This window comes from Alosa sapidissima, chromosome 24, assembly GCF_018492685.1.
Source record: "Alosa sapidissima isolate fAloSap1 chromosome 24, fAloSap1.pri, whole genome shotgun sequence".
Classification (NCBI taxonomy): domain Eukaryota; kingdom Metazoa; phylum Chordata; class Actinopteri; order Clupeiformes; family Clupeidae; genus Alosa; species Alosa sapidissima.
In genome coordinates, this window is record NC_055980.1 from 20179742 (window position 1) to 20199525 (window position 19784).

The 19784-nt window shown below is 42.6% G+C and overlaps 3 protein-coding genes across 4 annotated transcripts; 1 reads left to right on the top strand and 2 right to left on the bottom strand.

The window, feature by feature from the left end:
- Positions 1-1407: 1407 nt before the first annotated feature.
- Positions 1408-7486, bottom strand: LOC121700204 (endonuclease domain-containing 1 protein-like). The gene is made up of 2 exons (XM_042083009.1): positions 7103-7486; positions 1408-2222 (listed from the first exon to the last, which is right to left on the bottom strand). The coding sequence occupies exons 1-2, from the start codon at positions 7430-7432 to the stop codon at positions 1608-1610; spliced, it is 945 nt and encodes a 314-aa protein (XP_041938943.1). The 5' UTR covers positions 7433-7486; the 3' UTR covers positions 1408-1607.
- A 2130-nt stretch (positions 7487-9616) lies between these two features.
- On the top strand, positions 9617-14270 carry LOC121700203 (UDP-glucuronosyltransferase 2C1-like). The gene is made up of 2 exons (XM_042083008.1): positions 9617-9958; positions 11473-14270. Exon 2 carries the CDS (start codon positions 11482-11484, stop codon positions 13093-13095), a length of 1614 nt encoding a protein of 537 aa, XP_041938942.1. The 5' UTR covers positions 9617-9958; positions 11473-11481; the 3' UTR covers positions 13096-14270.
- A 91-nt stretch (positions 14271-14361) lies between these two features.
- LOC121700205 (C-type lectin domain family 4 member F-like) lies at positions 14362-18023 on the bottom strand. Of its 2 annotated transcripts, XR_006027133.1 has the most exons (3): positions 17731-18023; positions 15025-15149; positions 14362-14762 (listed from the first exon to the last, which is right to left on the bottom strand). XR_006027133.1 is itself a non-coding variant. In XM_042083010.1 (2 exons), exons 1-2 carry the CDS (start codon positions 15132-15134, stop codon positions 14594-14596), a joined length of 279 nt encoding a protein of 92 aa, XP_041938944.1. In that variant the 5' UTR covers positions 15135-15239; the 3' UTR covers positions 14362-14593. The 2 variants fall into 2 exon arrangements, 1 of the variants encoding a protein (XP_041938944.1); XM_042083010.1 differs by lacking the exon at positions 17731-18023 and having other exon boundaries at positions 15025-15239.
- Between the last annotated feature and the right edge of the window lie 1761 nt (positions 18024-19784).

Consider the following 19784-nt stretch of genomic DNA (forward strand, 5'->3'; position numbering starts at 1 on the left):
GTATAGTAATGTGTGTGTGAGAGAGTTTTATTGAAACGGAAGGAGTTTAATTTCTCAGTTCCTGATTGGTTGATGAGGAAAAAGCAGGATTTGGCGCTGTCGTTGTGATAGTTTGACTGTAGTTGTATTGTAATGGATAGAGAGAGTTGAACTGAGAGAGAGAACTGAAGCTGTGGGTCCACAAAACATGTTTTTTTTTGCGTTGGCAAAAGTAGGTGTTGTATCAGTATGACACCTAGTCATAAGTACTTGTCATAACTCAGAAGTTTTCTTATGATTGTATTCAGAGGTTAAATTGGGCCGGGGCTGTCTGGGGGTGGAGCCCCGGCAGATAAGTCATCAGAAAGATACGGTAGTGCAAGCAGACATCTACTGGTAAATGGTGAGGTAAGGGCAAAAATTAAGGTGCACAGTATTTTGTGACTCACAGTATTTTGGTCGATCAACATCAATAGGCTAATATCATTGGATTTGGACTTACATTTTCACTAGGCACGACAAATTAACCTTAAACATGGGGGGATAGCCTGCTTCTCGTGTGCCAACTGGCAAGTAAAATGAACAATGCCGCTAATTCTAAATTATTTAGCTATAGTCTATGCGATCTCTGAATCACATTTCTCATTCTTGGCTGGATGAATTTCAAACTTATTTTAACCTATGAATTGCAGTGCATTGCAGAGGCTATTCGCCTTATTCACCCGGCTGCCATAACGAGGCTGAGGGGTACACTTGCCATTACACCTCAGTCCAGCAGATGGTGGTGGTAATGCACTCCGTTTGCAAACTGCCAAAAAAAGCTCACTGATTAAAGAAGAAGGGTTCACTGGCCTGTTCTTCTTCAGTGAATTGTTTTTTAGCAGTTTGCAAACGGAGTGCATTACCACCACCATCTGCTGGACTGAAGTGTAATGGCAAGTGTACCCCTCAGACTCGTAATGGCCGCCGGGTGAATAAGGCGAATTTATGGTAGTATAACTGGTTGGCCCTCCTCTCAGATCTTGGAAGCCTACCAGGTTTGTCAGAAAGTGTGGCAACCAGAAGGTCAGCTGATCATTTGGCCTGTAAGAAAAGGCAAACTAATGATGTGGTATCTCCATATCAGATGATATGGGCGGTTATGAAGTAGATGTACATGCAGTGTAACTACAAAATGCAATAACAAAGGGTGACCATTGCCCATTATTTGTTTAAATGTTCGAGTTATTGTTCATCCATGTCAGTGTACCTTAAAGACATATATTTCCTTTTGTCAAGTGAAAATAAATCAGCTCTTAATTTGATCTTATCTGTTATGAAACACCTTAAGAGAGAAAGTAAAATGTATGCCACACCAGCATACTGCAGCTGCCAGACCAATCCACGCCCCTCCGGGTCAGAGCCAACAAATCCCAAATTAACCACTGATTGTATTACAGGTGAGTATATTGCCGCTGACCTCTCTGCACGGTTTAATTCATCCAGTAGGGATTTTAATCTTGTTGTACAGGGAAAAGCAGATATGGATTAGGCAGGGAAAAAAACTCACTTTCAGTAGTCTACCATTTTTACATTGAGCCATTTTAATGACACAATTCTAGTTGAAATGTCCAAGATAATCTTGTGACTCACAAACACTGTTTGCTGAAAACAGCAATCTCTCGCCCATATCTCTCCCTCAGGTAGATCTCTAGATCTGTCAGGGGCATTGGTCTCACGTCGTACCCCACAAACTTTTTCTTTGTCCTATCAACAGGAACCATTTCCTCTGTGCTGTTGGGGTCGTTGCGGCCAATGGCGGCGAACGTGGGGAAAGTCCTCCTGAGGCTTTCCGGAAGGTTCTGGCTGTACGTCGGGCAGCAGTAGGCCGACCACAGGTACTCAGGTATGGCCACGCGGTGCTCGTCCTTCAGCCAGCGGTCCATTCGGTAAGGGATGATGCCGGTGACAATATACGCAGGACCTGCACAGTACTTGTTCAGCGTCACGTTGACATTGCTCTCCAGCTCAGACCACGGGCCGTAGTTGGAGTCCATCTTCTGGGGGACGACGTTGGTCAGGGTGAAGGTGGACCGGCGCTCGCTGCGGTTCTGGTGGTGCAGACTGGGGTTGAGATGGCCGCGGGTGTAGCTGGAGTTGATGTAGTCCTGTTGCACCGCCTGGCTCTTGACCACGGTCTGGTCCACTTTCTTAGGGGGAATGGGGAAGGGGAGCATCACGCCGCTGGCATTAGAGTTGGCCAGCTAGGAGGGAACAGTCAGATTATTAAAACAAGGAAGTGGCTGGATATTGCATTCTTGATATTAGACGCTGGATACTAAATATCACTGTTGTTGCTTTATCTTTTTGTCCTTTAGAAGCATGTACTGGTTTAAGAACGCTGTTGCTAATGTATTTGGGCACAAATAGGCTTGAAAGTAGAATTGCAGAGTACAACTAGTCTGAGATATTAAAAATGGTCTCAGGATTATCTGTGAGCTCTCCAACACATTAACAGACATGCCAGCACCAATGGGCCCGGGCTAAACCAGGTCCGCAACTGAAGCACTTTGTTTGTGGAGTGTAAAAAAAAAAAACATATATATATATATATATATATATATATATATATATATATATTTTTTTTTTTTTTTTTTTTTTTTTTTTTTTTTTTTTTTTTTTTAAACGTTTAATTTTTCAAACATATACGCCACTATCAAGTCTGGTGTAGCCAGTTCGTTGAATACAAACACTCCACAAACAGAACACTTCAATTACTGTCTGTCAATGCCTGATGTAGCCCCCTCTGTCAGCAATCAAGTCCACTGCAGTACTTTAAGGTCAACTGTGTCCTGTAGAATTCTGGGGTATTCTGATGTGTTCATATGTTACTTCTCTGTGTGTGTAGTAGCCTATACAACGGGGAGAGGTCCATACCAGTGTACATGACGTTGTTTTAGGCCTGTGTACCATCAGGAACGTCATACAGCCCTGAGCCCAGTAACATCTTAGGAACATTGTGATAACAGTGATAACATGGGCCGAGGGAGATAGCATTGCTGTTCTGTTCGGGCTAGTATATCCATCTGGTAAGAGCCGGTTTTTGTACACTGGTTGGCACCTGCCACGCTGGCATGATTGACGTTTATATGTTTAGTAGGCCTATATCAGGCTTTGTCTTAGGTTCTGACTCTGAGACGGAACGAGGAAGCGACTGGAGGAGCATCTTCTGTCGGGAAGCTCAAGTAGCCGTTTCTAATAACACCACAACTATTAGACTATTCTACCATCTACAATAAACCATCATCTAATTGCCGATCCTGATCCAGCCGTCAAGCTTTATTGACCATCTATTAGAACGAAAACACTTTGGCACCCTGATTGACGTGACCGAATCCCAGCTGGAAGACTGCCAAGAGGGGAAACACTGCTGCACTGCGCACCCTGCATACAGTGAAGAGATTCTGACCAGGTGAAAGCAAAAAGTCTTTACTCCTTTATGCGAGAAAAAGAACCAAAGTAAACCTATGGAAAAGTCTTTCGTTTTCTTCATTGTATTTTGCAGTGATGTGTGTGAAGCCTTGCAAATCAGTAATTTATGAGTTCTGATGTAGCTGTAGCCTAATGGTACACATTGAGAGGAGAGGTTGTACCTACTCCCTTCCTGTTGTTGTGCTATGCAATTTCATTTTTTATTCTCGAAGGTTCATTTAGGGTAGTCCTCGAAGGTTCATTTAGGGTAGTCCTCATTTTCAGTGAAGCCGAGATAAATAATAAGTAATTGAAAAGTCTAGCTTTTGGACATGTCAAACTCAAACAACTCCGTCCAATAAACACCAATTAACACAGACTGGTGGTGCACACTAACCCAACTGTTGGTGTTTGTTGGGGTTGGTTGGATCAGTGTGTAAGCCCCTTATCACCGCCAAAACACCGGAGTGACTTTATTATTATTATTATTATTATTATTATTTTTATTATGATTGATTTCATTTAATTTTTTTAAAAACTTATTTTACTTTTGTGTTTGTTTACATGCACAGGACAGTGCTGTAGTGACAGTCAAATTTCCTTCGGGATGAATAAAGTATTTCCTATCTTATCTTATCTTATCTTAAAGCCAGTAGATGCATGCTTAATCATTGACTGTAGCCACCTTTTCCAAAGGCATTGTGCTTATTCAAAGGTCTAGTGTTTGAGGAACCAAACCGATTTGCAGATATCATGAAATATATGATAACAGAAGCACTTCATATAAGTTAAATGAATGAATTAATGCACACTGATAGTACATGAATGAATGAATTAATTAATGAATTAATTCATTATTAATACTCAGGGATGGGCATATATGTCTAATACATGTATTTAAAATACGTATTTCAAATACAAAATACTATTTTGTAATTTGTATTTTATTGAGATGATGAAAATGCCTTCGTATTTTGTATCAAAATACTTCAGTGTTGTGTATTTTTGTATTTTCAAAATACTGTAAAATACTTTCTGTGAAACACTGTGATGAAATCTATCTAACTATCTATACTGTAAAGCACAAATCTCTGTCTCTGTCTGTTTGTGGCACCCTTGCATGGTCAAGCCCCTCTGCTCCAGTAGAGCGTTTATTTCCTTTGCTGGAATGATTAACAGGCCCCATAGGCGTCGTCTGAATGCAACACTGTTTGAGAAGTTAGTTGTGCTTAAAGGCATTAACTGAGGAGACACGACTAGCTAAGGTTACACACACTCCTTTGTTCACACAAGGACAGCACAAAGACTTGATTTCACAAGTTTATATTTGAGATGAGTTTGAATTTGTCTATGTTCTCTGACCTGTGAAATATTTCAGTGCTATGGTAACTTGACAAGATACCTCAAACAAGGACATTTCCAATTTTGCACATTTTAAATAAGAAATGATTGATAATGTCATAATAATTGGCTTCTAATTGAGTCCTGAAGCCATGACGTAGTGTTGCCAAGGCAGCAATTTCACTGGATCTAAACAAATCAATCTACCATACCAAATCACCATAGCGGTGGCTTTCTTAATATATTTCAATCATTTTACAACGTTTCTAAGACGTTAGTATATTTTTTTTACACTGTAGGAATCACATAACACAACATATATTCATACCAACACAATCAAATTCGTGACTACAGAGTTTTATTTTAGCATGGGTTTCCTCCGTAAAAGAGACCTGCATGTAACTTCACAGCATGCGGTTAAAATCCTTAAATTCACGGACGTGTTTTGGCTATATTTTTTTGGCAAAAAACGTCGCTCTTAACAGCCGCCAGTCTTTGAGAAGACGTGAAATATCCACTGGAATTTTGTTTCTTTCTATTACACCTGCCAGGGAATCCGTGTTATGTGGCTAAGCTGCTGCCTAGCAGGTAAAACACGTTTAAATGGATATATTTATTTTTATTAGCTAGAAATGATGCCACATGTCTACATTCAATGCTATTTATGCCACTTCGAAAGTTTGTTTAGATCCAGTGATTCTGCCGTCATGGAAACGCTACGTCACACTTCGGGACTCAATTGGCTTAACTGATTGGATGGTATTAATGTGACAACTTGAATTTTTTGTATTTACATTGATAGAGGTTGTGCACACACCAGTTTCAGGTGTATACAAAATTATTCAACTGTGATGAAACTCAAGTGTGGTAGTGATGGTGTTAAATAACTTAAAAGGTGAAAATGCTACCTAGTTTAAATTTCTAAATAAATCATCTATTTGGATTGTTTGTCTTTGAGTTATTGTCACTGATTCATAGTGGGCAATCTATTACACCAACTGGCTGGGAAGTGCAACAGTTGTGGAGTCGGCATTGCATGTCGCTGCAAAACAGTGCATCTCCAAACTTAAAAACATTAGACTAACAGTCAATAAAACTGGTTCTGTACTTTAAAGAACATTTCAAGCGATCACATAGCCTATGTTCAATGTTGCAATATTATCCGAAGGCCCTATGTGCCATTTGCTTTTGAGCAGGATCTTATAAGAACATTTCAAAATGAATGGAAAGACAGTGATGAGATTTTGCACTCAGCTGTGGCCTAGGCCTGCTAGTGGTGAGTCTGTTATAGCCTATTTACTTGTATTGTAGCCTATGCAACTATTCTATTAAACACTATAGGCTATGACCGCTATGTTCTTGCACTATTTCTTCCATGATATTGTTTCAGTTATCCAAAAGGCTCGAAGGATGCTCTTTATTATATGGCAATTTTGGAAAAATAACTAATAAAAGTGAGGTGAGGTGCCCCCCCCCCCCCCACCCGTTGTTCTCTGGCGCCGACCCTGGCAGAGGTTTCAGATGTTTTTCCAGGTAGTGTACAAGTGAAGGGATAGACGAAAAAAGGCTTTTAGAAAGAAGTATTTTGTAGTATTTTGAAAATACAAAAATACAGTATTTTATTTTGATACATTTTTTGGCTGCTGTATTTTGTAGCTTATTTTGATACATTTTTAAGGTGGGTATTTGGTATTTTATTTGGAAATACATTTTGATGTATTTCTGCCCATCCCTGTTAATACTGTCTTGGCAGTTGGTTGCTGGAAGTTGGTTTTTGGAAAATTATAAAGACTGCAACCAACAATGACCAACTTCAGAATGTTTGGGGTCGTTAGTCCTTGTTTTGGCAGCGTGCCCTTTAGACCTAGTAACACTAGTGATAAACACTATAGTGATAAAGAGCTGTTGTAAACCACAAGCGTTGCACTGGCCAGCCATTCACTTCCTCTGTTTTTAAGCACACCAGAGAAACGGCCTCTATTGTGAAACAGGGAACATGTCCTTATGCCTAGTATAAAGAGGAAACATCACCTCTAAAACAAATTAAATTGTCTAGCACTAATAGCATGCAGCCTATTTTCAACCTGCCGAATTGTTCCTGTCAGGTCAGTGTTAAGGTATGACCTTTGTCTAGATCAGTCATACTCAGTCATTCAAGAAAGGTCTACCCTTAAGTGAAACTTAAAAGTAAAACTATCCAATACCAATAAGATGTGGGCTACTTAGGCTACAGGGTTTACATGTTACCAAGATCAATATGCAATATATTTAAACTAATTCATATCAAGAAAGCATTATGTTTTGCCATAAAATAAAATAGTAGTAGGCTTACCTGTGGTTCATACTTCCAGACGCCCTTTGGTCTTTTTCCCGCTGGGGTTGTGTACAAGTATGCGGAGAACCAGGGAGAGCGGCGCTCACGGCTGTACAGAGTGGCAAAGTAGTACCTGTTGGTATAGTTCTGACATATGGGCGTCCCACTTAGCCCACTGGGGGGCCAGTACCGGTAGAAAAAATTCAGACAGGGCGAGAAATCACCTACGTCTCCCTGAGAAAGACAGAGGAGTGTGCTGAGAACCGGCAGCAGAGGAAGCCAGCATTTCATTGCAAAAAATATGGCTGGGTAAAAAGAATGGAGAGAAAAAAAAAACCAGATAAGCATTCCAGTAGAGCAGCTCTGAGGTGGTTTGAGTGTGTTTGTTTATATGCCTGAGAGAGAAGGGGAGGGTTAGAAAGGGAAAGGGGAACTGTGTGCACTTGCAAGATGCGGAAAGTGGCTTCATCAGCAGGACTCATGATTGCCTGTAATCTCTGTTCTCTCTCTTTAATCTCTTCTCTCACGTCTTCCTCTCTCTCTTCTCTCTTTCTCTCTTTCTCTCTTTCTCTTTTTCTTTCTCTCTCTCTCTCTCAAAAAACAAATATTCATACACACAAACAGATAGTTTGTATATATAAAGGGGAACTGTGTGCGACTGTGTGCACTTGCAAGATGCGGAAAGTGGCTTCATCAGCAGGACTCATGATTGCCTGTAATCTCTGTTCTCTCTCTTTAATCTCTTCTCTCACGTCTTCCTCTCTCTCTTCTCTCTTTCTCTTTTTCTTTCCTTTTTTTCTTTGTCTCTCTCTCTCTCAAAAAAAAAAATATATTCATACACACAAACAGATAGTTTGTAGTAGTATATATAAACTATATGTACTGTAGTGTTCAAACCAGGTACAGTAACATGATGCTAACACATTTCAGTACTTCAGTATTCAGTATTACGTAACAAGAGACCTTCTTTTGTTGTAAAAGGAAAGTGAAACAGAATTCCACCGCATCCAGATCCAGATGATTTTTTATGAAAACGGAGAAATTGGTGACCATCTACCTTGTCTGAAAATCTGAAGGAAATCAGACCAGTCGTTTTGAAGTTATTTGAGCAGACACACAAACACACACACACACAAATACACTCTCTCACAAACACACACACACACACACGCACACACACACACACACCAAACATACAGCTACTGGAAAAAGGGGGGTAATCTAATGATACATGGACATTGGGCAGCCGTGGCCCACTGGTTAGCACTCTGGACTTGTAACCGGAGGGTCGCCGGTTCGAGCCCCGACCAGTGGGCTGCGGCTGAAGTGCCCTTGAGCAAGGCACCTAACCCCTCACTGCTCCCCGAGCGCCGCCATTGTAGCAGGCAGCTCACTGCGCCGGGATTAGTGTGTGCTTCACCTCACTGTGTGTACACTGTGTGCTGTTTGTGTTTCACTAATTCACCGAATGGGTTAAATGCAGAGACCAAATTTCCCTCACGGGATCAAAAAAGTATATATACTTATATATACATCTATGATGATATCTCAGTCAGAGACCAAAGCTTTTACTTTTACGATCATCATTTTAGCCGCTTACTTTTAATGTTTGTTTATTTAAGTAGGATTTTGTTCATGCAGGGCTTAGTTGTAATAAGTATTTCTACACTGCTGTACTGATAAAAGGATCCGCTTTACTTTTTCCACCATTGAGAATACTTTTTCCACCATTGAGAATATCAACACAGGTATGAACATTTGAAAGTGATGCGCTATCATGCGCTATCCCTTTAGATAGGATTGATCCCTTGGAACACCGTAATGAAATAACACCTCCATCTCTGGAGTCAGAGTAATTTAAATTTTTCAATTTCAATTTAATATCACTTACAGAGCGCCAAAACATTGCACATGTGTTATGGAGCTTTACAGAGTGCTAAACAATCAGAGAAGGCCCATGAGTAACAGGGGCGAGGAAAAACCCAGAATTGGAGATACATATAGGAAGAAACCTCGAGCAGATCCACGACTCAAGGGCCTGACCCATCTGCCTAGGGTCAGTACAGAACAGTAGGGTCTGTTTACATAATAAATGAATAAGCTAGTTAGGTGTAGAGAAAAGAACATGGTGTTTAAAGCCACCTGAGGTGTATGTTAGAAAGATGTGGGATGGTTACATATCCAGTGATAATATGATAATGCAGTAACCCTGAAACCTTGAAACGGAAAGGCTGATTTCGCAGCAGTCAGCTCAGCTGATTGTGAAAACACGCCGGGGGGGGGGGGGGGGTGGGGAGAAGCTTACTGCCACGGCGTTTTTCGAGGAACGCTCTGCTTCCTCCGAGAAGTGTTGTTTTCCCCCTCCCATTGGCGTGTGAGACTCACACGCACATGCTCTTGAGTGACACTCCAAGCGCCTTTGTCTGAGAGCATGCATAGATGTTTTCGGGGGAGGAGATCAAACTGTGTTTGGTCTGTGGGTGGACGCACAGCACACAGGCAAACACACACACACACACACACACACACACACACACAGGAAGCGTAGGGGGGAGGATAGTGGTCACAAGGGGAGGGGAGGCGAGCGAAAATGATCTCCCCTCCCCGAACAGTTTCCCTTCCCACAAAACACACACACACACACACACACACACACACACACACACACACACACACACACACACACACACACACACACACACTCCATAGTCCATATTTAAATGTCTCTTTACCCTTGGGCCACCCTCTCTCTCTCTCTCTCTCTCTCTGTCTTTCCTGGTCTTGCATACTTTCCTTGGGATAGAAAATCCACAGAGTTTCTACAGCCTGTAGGCTCAAAGTCTCCTCATCTGCACAGAGTGCTCCAGGATCAAGGTAACGTGAAGCACGCTTTCTTTATTCTAATGACAACTTCTCATGGCTGTATTTCTATTTTGTGTGTGTCAGAAAGGTGGCATGCTGGTATTTTTAAGACATTGCTTTCTTAACAAAGGCTACCGTGCAGTAGCCTGAAAGTTGTCAGTTCAATTCCCGGCTTCCACCGTTGTGCCCTTGAGCAAGGCACTTAACCCCAAGTTGCTTCAGGGACAATGTGATCCCTTTTAATATAGCTGACATATGTAAGTCACTTTGGTCAAGAAGTGTCTGCTAAAAATGTTATGTAATGTTAACGCCAAGTCTGATGGAGCAGTGATTATCTTCGCGTCTATGCAGTGCAATAACAAAAAGTGCATGTCTTACAAAAAGTGCAGGACTTGCTTTTCTTCATGCAAAAGTGTTTGAAGAAAAAGATGGCATTAAAAAATATTTGGGGATGCTGTTGATTTCAAGTTAAAGAACATGGGAGACAAAATTACATTTTAACCACTGTTCTTAGATTTTCTGTCGACATTATATGCATTTTTGTAACTTGTCAAGGCTTGGCAATTTCTGCTGTTCATGCAACAGTTGGCGTAGGACCTTTTACGAGGAGAGTATAGTGTGAGAGCCTGGATGTGGGGGAATGCCCCTGGGTATTGTGGCTAACAGGAACCATGTTTTGCATTAGGGGTCAGCCGGGTAACATACCCTCACCTAACTATCCTTTGCACGCACACATAGTTACGCAATCTCACACATAGTTACGCCTCTCTCTCTCTCTCTCTCTCTCACACACACACACACACACACACACACACACACACATACACACACACACACTCTCTCTCTCTCTCTCTCTCACACACACACACACACACGCACGCACGCATGTACGCACACACACACACACACACACACACACACACACACACACACACACACAATCTCTCATAAAAAATATGGCACACAGGAGACTCAGGAGACACATTCACATACACGCACACACACAAAAACACACACTCTACTATATCATGGACATTCTTTTTAAACAAACACTCTCTCTCTCTTTCCCTCTCTCTCTCACACACTCATGCATTCTTTCTAAACAAGTTTCTCTCTCTCTCTCTCTCTAAGTACATCATTGTACGTAAGGTTTTCAGTTCTCCTCACATTCCACGGGTGAATGCCTGAAAGATTATGCTTTTATCCTCATGGAGATCAGCTTTTAGCATTCCACATGGGTTAAGTTCTGGACATCTTGCATTGTGTGAACACTGAGAGTGAGAGTTACACCATGTCATGCCGGACAGTGCTGTCTTACAAAAACAGAACTTTGGACAGATTCCTGGGGCTTATAATACTGCAAGTCACAAGTCACCCAGTCTCTGATGACCATTTAAAGAGTTTAGCCTATAACTTAATTTCAGTTGTGCTAACACTCGTTTTATTGATTGATTGATTGATTGATTGATTGATTGATTGATTGATCAATCATTTGATTGATTAATTAATTGTTTTGTGATTTGCAGAGAGGAGCCATGTCAAGTGCAGGTGCATGGGGCTGTCTGTTGCTGTGCCTCTCTGGCCTTCTCCTCTTGCCACCCTTCCATTCTGGGGTCCATGCCGGTAAAGTCCTGGTCTTTCCTGTGGATGGTAGCCACTGGGTGAACATGAAGCTCCTCATCCAGGGCCTCCACGAGCGGGGACACCAGATCACGGTGGTCCGGACGGCCAGCACCTGGTACATCAAGGAGGAGTCCCCGCACTACGAGTCCATCACTGTCGCCTTGCCTGAGGCCATCAACATCGAGGACGAGGACTTCTTTGTGTCCCTCCTCAGCAGGATGCTGGAGATCCAGAGGGCCGGCGCGTCGCCGCTGGCCTACGCCTCCTTCTGGTGGGTGATTCTTAATGGGCTGTCGGACATCCACCGGCAGGGCAGCCAACTGGCCGTGGAGATGTTTGAGAACCGGCCACTGATGGACCGTCTGCGGGAGGCGCAGTACGACCTGGTGCTGACGGACCCGGGCCTGGCGGCGGGCGTTCTGGTGGCCCATGAGCTCCAGCTGCCCACGGTGTTTAACGTGCGCTGGATCACAAGTGGCGAGGGTCACTTTGTTGTAGCCCCCTCGCCCATCTCCTACGTCCCCACGTCGGGCTCCAACGTGTCCGACAGGATGAGCTTCGCCGACCGCTTGAAGAACGCTCTGCACTACCTCCTCAACGTCTGCATCGACCGCTACGTGGTCTGCCCGCACTACGACCGCATCGTGGCCAAGTACTTCGGCCCGGACGTGAACTTCTACCACCTGCTGCAGGCCAGTGACCTCTGGCTGATGCGTGTCGACTTCGTGTTTGAGTTCCCACGGCCGACCATGCCTAACATCGTCTACATCGGCGGCTTCCAGTGCAAGCCAGCCGAACCGCTCCCTGATGACCTGGAGGCGTTCGTTCAGGGCTCGGGGGAGCACGGTGTCATCCTGATGTCCCTGGGCACGCTGGTCAAAGCCCTGCCCATCGAGATCACCTCGGAGATCGCCGCCGCCTTCGCCCGCCTCCCACAGCGAGTCATCTGGAGATACCCGGGTGAGCGCCCCAACAACCTGGGCAACAACACCCTCCTGGTCAAGTGGATGCCCCAGAACGACCTGCTGGGGCACCCCAAGGTGCGGGCCTTCGTGGCACACGGAGGCACCAACGGAATCTACGAGGCCCTGTACCACGGCGTGCCCATCGTTGGCGTGCCGCTCCTCTTCGACCAGTTCGAGAATGTGCTGAGACTCGAGGTCCGTGGTGCGGCCAAGGTGCTCGACACTTCCAAGATCGACCGGCAGAATTTCTGGGAGGCGTTGCAGGAGGTGCTTCACTCGCCCTCGTACAGGGAGAACATGCAGCGCCTTTCCCGTCTCCATAGAGACCGGCCCATGCACCCCTTAGACAGCGCCATCTACTGGACCGAGTTTGTCATGCGGCACAAAGGGGCCGCGCATTTACGCACAGAGTCATACAAGATGCCCTGGTATGCGTACCACTCAGTGGATGTGGTCGTGTTCTTGTGTGTGGTGTTGACAGGGATTCTGGGTATTGTAGTCTTCACAATTCGCTTCCTGTGTCTCAGACTGTGCAAAAGAGGCAAGTCAAAGGTGGAATGAAGGGAAACTATGCAATCATGTGGGGTTTTGTTGTCAAGCTTTAAAAAATGCACTGGAAGTAATAATGCATTTCTGAAGGAAGAGTGAATATATGTTTCTCATTAAGCTTTTACATTGTTGTCTTTTATTGCCAGTAAAATGTAAGAATTCGAATACGCAGTAGTCATTTCTTCAGAATGACCTGATTGCTGTAACTCTAGAGGCAAGCTTTACCTTACACTTCAAAATGTTGTACAAAAAGCTTTACCTTACACTACAAAATATAAAAAAATGTATATACGCTATAAAATGTTTATTTACCCTAATAAGTGTTCATTGTCTTAAACCAAAAAAACACAAAGGGATTCTTACATTTAAACACCTAACCAAACCTTTGAAAACTATTGAAATGGTTTTAGAAACTCTTAATCAAAGGATAGACCTCCAAAGAGTTTAAGATGAAGGGTTTGATATTGTTTTCTTGTTTTCTACAATGAACAGTTTTGTAAAGCTGAAAACTTTAAGGGTATAGAATATACACCCTCATTGTTATTTTCGGAGAATGCACTCAAGGAGTTGGTCCAATTTCTCTCTTTATCTTAAAGCTCAATCCTACTCCTTAAAGCTATTTATTTTAATCCTCAATCCTTGCTTTCACAGCTGTAAAAAAACCCAACACTTAATTGGACCAAAAGAAACCTATACTCCCTGGAAGAAGAAATGGTTTTGTTTGTAAGAAAGATGATTCCACAGACTACTCTGGTGTGGAATGAGACTATAACCCAGTACATAAGCTTCTGATGTAATGCTATGAGATGATATCAGTTACTGCACAAATCTGGTTGCTACAGCTTCAGATACTTTGTACTTCATACTGTACTATGTATTTCATACTTCTTTTTAATTATTATTATTATTTAGCAATGGTTTGGAAATTAACACTTGCATTGTAATTCATTAATAGAAATGGCATCAAATATTATTTTGTGGGTTTTAATGATACAACGGTAAATGGTGAAACGCATTTGAAATATCAAAACATTTAATGTAATGCCAGAGTGTTGTACTGTGAAACTATCAAAAATTAATTTCTCAGTGGTTCTTGAAGCCAACGATGACTCTACTATACATTTTTCACAACAATAAACCCTTGCCTTGTTTGTCCATGGCACATGGCACACAGGTTGTGGTCTGTACATTCTGGTACTTTTAAATTCTCTTTCCTCATATTCTATGACAACATTTCAGATGACACTAGACAAAAGTACTAGATTATATCTACTGTAAAGGTCAGTTGATTTTGTAATCATTAATGTAAGAAAGGCTGTATAGTCTACCTATTATAGTTCAAAACACACTGTTGTCAGAAATAGCAATGGACTTCAATAAGCATCATAGAGAAAGTCTAGTTTTAAGAGTGCCAAAAAACTCTTCTGTTCTGCTGTTGTACTGACAACCAGCAGAGGGCACTGTGTGTCAAAGTGTTGCAGTGTTCTGGTTCCTCTGTTGCCATAGCAACCTACAGGGCCTTCTCACATATCCATCTGTAGTGGGTGTGGCAGGGTGCGTCCATCCAGCTGTTGAGCTCCGTCTCGGCCGTGTCAATGTGGCCACAGTCCTCTCCCTGCTCATTGGACACGCGCCAATCATCCGGCTCACTGGTGCCGTCAGCCCGCTGAACCCAGTACCTGTGAAGAGTTTTGTTTGATTGATTGATTGATTGATTGATGGATTGATTGATTGATTTTGTTTCATTCCAAAAGCAAATCGTCAATAGTCAACTCACTGTTTTAGCTTTATTCAAGTATACTATGTTAACTGAGCAGGAGTGTACAAATTCCTTCTGTCATCAATTTCTGAATGTTCTCAATTTTCCAGACGTTTCTTAGTTAACAGTACTATTTTCTCAGCAGTAATAAAATGAATATGGACATGTGTAATTGGTCTTACTGAACGTTGTATCTGACCAGGCTGTTGGTCACCCATCTCCACTCGCCTTCTGTCTCGATGTCCGTCATCCCCACCCAGGCTTTTCCTTTTGGGTTGGATTTCCAGCTCATCGCAAATACAAATCTCTGAATAAGAGGTCAAGTATAAAGAATGGCAATTTCATCAGGAGTAGGCCTACAAAGTTTTTAGTCAGTCATTGCAAACAATTGTAATAAAACAACATGGCATTTTTTAAAAACATTTCCAAGTTTATGCATTTTTACATTTCAAAGCTCTTATGTTGTGTAAATATCTATCAACAGTATGTATTATGTAAACAGTCTTAATTTAATATAGTCTATCATTAAGCACAGTGTGCATGAATCTTAACCCCTAATCTATGTGAACAATTAAACAGTAACTAGAGAATCCCAAGTTTCAAAGTTCAATCTGCTTGGACCCTCTGCAGTCAGCATTTAAATTGTACCCAATGGCTTCATTGCACTACAAAAATGTATTTTTTGGATTAGGATTTAACTAGCTCTTTCTCAGTAAGATCATTTTTAAAATTATTTTGCCTGTCTTATTATGACCGCTGCGCAGCGAAGCAACAGTCATTTAGGTTTAGTCAGATTTTCTTTTTCGGATGGCCAAATTTCCGTCAAGGATTCCCGGAACACTGAAAGACCGAGGTACACGAAACTTGGTGGGCATGTAACCCCACATGGATAGCATGGAACCATCGTTTTTCGTTTTGATCTGTAGCCCCCCCGCTGGACTGGACCCCCGAAAGGAGGGTAGGGCAGACACATTTTTCTGTGAATATCTCGAGAACCGTAGGGTTTAGGACGACCACCTTTTTTTTGTATGTTGATCTCAAGGGGCCATGTCAACCCATTCCATAACCACTCATTTCATGTATAGCGCCACCTAGTTAAACACAAAAAAGTAAAAATGAGGTGTTGTAATCGCAGGTATCTGTGACCTAACATAGTCAAAACTGCACGAAATTGGAAGTGTAGGATCATTATGACACCCTCTGAATGCATGCCAAGTTTCGTGGAATTCCATTCATGGGGGGCCACACAATAAATTAATTTTACTATACACCAACTGGCCTGTAGGTGGCCGGAGACCGTTTTCTGAATATCTCGAGAACCGTAGGGCCTAGGAGGACCACCTTTTTTTTGTATGTTGGTCTTAAGGGGCTATGTCAACCCATCACATTACCACTTATTTCATGTATAGCGCCACCTAGTTAAAAATTAAAAAGCAAAAAATTAGGTGTTTTTATCACAATATCTCTGGCTGACATGGTCCAAACTGCATGAAATTGAAAGTGTAGGATCATTATGACACCCTCCGAATGCATGCCAAGTTTCATGAACTTTCGTTCATGGGGGGCCATTCAATACAATAATTTATGTGTACATTTAGTGACCGTACACCAACAGAGTTTTCTGTGAATATCTTGAGAACCGTAGCGCCTAGGATGACCATTTTTTTGCGTATGTTTGCCTCCAGGGGTCATGTTAACCCATTCCATATGCACACATGTGCATAAACAAATACACACGCACACACATACATTCACAGTAATCATACGTATGACACATACTCACACAGTAGACATATGCACGCATGCATGCACATGCACAGACACAGGCACATACGCAGGCACACACACAAGCACATGTACGCACACACACACACACACACACACACACACACACACACACACACACACCCACCCACACACACATAAACATAAACATGTACACACACACATGCACACAATTCAAGAATTTCTCAGAATTATGAACAGGCAAAACGGGGGTGGGGTTGTATAAAATGTATTTTACATGTGAAATCTATGAACTAATCATGTTTTGATACTTGTTGTCTAGCAGATACCAGTGAGAACTGAGTGTGCATAATGCAATTCAGTGAGACAGTTAGAATCATATATGCCTTTCAGCGTGACTTATTTTTGTGGAAAAAATGTGCTGGACTGGGCGGCGGTCATATTTTGTACCGCTCTGCGGTACATCTAGTTATAAGACAATTTATCAAGACAAGTTTGCTGAACACACTAGCAACAAAATGTTCTTGTTTTAAGTACAAGTAGATTTGTAATATTTTGCCCCATATTTGGAGGGAGATCTTTTGAAGTGTAGCCTATACTCTAACAAAGCCTGGGACAGAAACTCGTCTCTATTGTCCTGTGGCTACGGTGTATTGAGGCTGCTGGAGGCCTGTAACGGGAATGTTTGTAGACATGGTCCAATGAAGATTGTTGCAAGAGCTGATGCATGAGAGTGTGGCTCTCAGCTTTGTTTGCATTGTCTTTTTTTTAGAACTTGCACCCTAAGAGGTCATTTAAAGTTGGAGTTGAGCGCGCCTGTTCCTGTGTATTGAAGCAGCTGTTTCAAGTCAAGTCAAGTCAGATTTATTTTTAAAGCGCATTTAACATGCACATAGTGCAACCCAAAGCGCTCCACAAACAAGACACATAACAACAAGACAAACGATGCCTGATGGAGCGGCGTAGTCGCCAGCGTACCCATGACATCAAGACATGACAAATACATTTAAAAAATAACAAATACAAAAAATGCCGGACGGAGCAGCGTAGTCGCCAGCGTACCCGTGACACCAATACATACAATACAGACAACAAAACAAAACAGCGACCGTTTGTTGCTCCGTGAGATTGCAGCTCTTCACCGTTAACGTTAGTCTGCAGTTGGCAAGGCAGCTCGCAGGTCAGCAACAGCTCGGCGGCCACGGCAGATCTTTCGCAGAGTAGCCTAGTTTCAGCTGTCCCAAGAGATCCACTCGACCAGACAGTGAAGTGCTGTACCGCTCACGGATAGATAGAAGGATGTCCGATGCCAAGCTAGGGCAAAAGCTAGCCATAGCAAGCTCCCAATGGACAAATGTCAACGACATCAGCTGACTTAGAAGCAGTAAAAAGGACTAAGAATAACACGAAAACTATCAAAAATAGCGTAAATAAATAGGGAAAACATTTAACTAGACAAACCAATACAAAAAATAAACATGACATTACATAAAATTACGAACATTACATAAAAACAAACAAAAACATGATGCCAGACGGAGCGGCGTGTCTCGCCAGCATCCCCGTAACCTAGCAACAACAGCAATATAGGCGCGCTCACTCAAGTACTTTATGAAGTATTTTGGGTGCGAGTTAAAAATGTCAATCTAGAAGTGGAGAAAACCGCACTCTCTTGTATGTTACTTTTAAAAGGATTTATTGCACCATGCCCTTGGCTACAGATGCGTTTCGGCGTCAAGCCGTCTTCAGTGTAGGAATCAGTATTGAAGCTGCTGACCACTGCAACAAAGCCTATAAACTGGGACAGAAACTCTTCTCTATGGACGTTTACACCCCTGCCCGCTCACTGAGATCCTCCTCGGCTGGCCTACTGTATGTCCCTAGTGTGAACTTCAGCACCCTGGGTGAGAGGGCTCTCAGCTACATTGCCTAAAGATGTATTGCATAAGGAATTCACTGCCAGACTACATCAGACAGTGTGACTCAATTACTGACTTTAAAAACAGCCTTAAAGCATATGGCGGGGGGCGCTGTGGCACTGTGGTACAGCGCTCATACCATGTACGGGTCCAAGTGCCCACGGGGACCCAGGTTCCAATCCGACCTGCGGTCATATCCCGGTCCCACCCCATCTCTCTCTCCCACTTACTTCCTGTCTCACTCTTCACTGTCCTATACGAATAAAGGCAAAAAGGCCCAAAAAAAAAACATATGGCTTATGAACTAACTGACTTTTACTTTTACTCTTTACTTTTATTTTCATTTTTATGTGATGACTATACTTTTAACAACCTTTTTCTTTGTGAAGTGACCTTGGGTGTCATGAAAGGTGCTTTAAATAAAATGTATTATTATTATTATTATTGTCCTGTGGCTATGGTGTATTGAGGCTGCTGACCACTGTGACAGCCTCCTATATACCCTTTCAACAAGAAAAACAAAAACAATGCTTGAACATTCTATTTTGTTCCCAATCTACTTCTGCTTCATGAAGATAACATATGGAGTGTTAAAACGGAAACCTTGTGGGAACAACTATGATGCTGATAATGATGCGGTTGATGCTGGTGAGCTGTGTGTTGTTGCCCGCTAGCTCGTCACACTGGACGTCCAGTCGATGGTTGAGTTCTGTTAGGTTCCAAACGGATCTCTGCAGTGCTGAGCGTTCTTCAGAGATGCTGAGGAGCTGATCGGTGAGGTTCCTGTAATCATTCTGAAACGTTCTGGCAACATCTGGATTGAGAGGACTGCTCCGCACTGCTCTGCCGTCTGGAACAACAACAAAAAAATGTCAAGAACTAACCCAGCAAACTAATATTGTATTAGTTTGATTTGTTAGGGACCACATAACATTTTGAACAAATCTTGCCATTTGATGCACTGCACCAGAGTTAGCCCTAGGCTAATTTACATCTGCAGTCCCTGTGAACAGTGCTTGCTGTATGGTAAGGCTACTCTGTTCAGTATCAGAAACATATCAACAATAACAAAAAGGACATGCTTGATATACTCACACAGGATGGCAAGGACCATGGAGGAGAGCAGACAGCCACAGCACAGGGCACTCAGGAGAGCCAGACCCCAGACCGACCTCCTCACCTGGGGGTTATCTGACTGACACTTCAGAGGCACTGGAGCAAGTTCAATAAGCAAAATGACAACCAATGATTGGATGAAAGAATGAATGAACATTAGA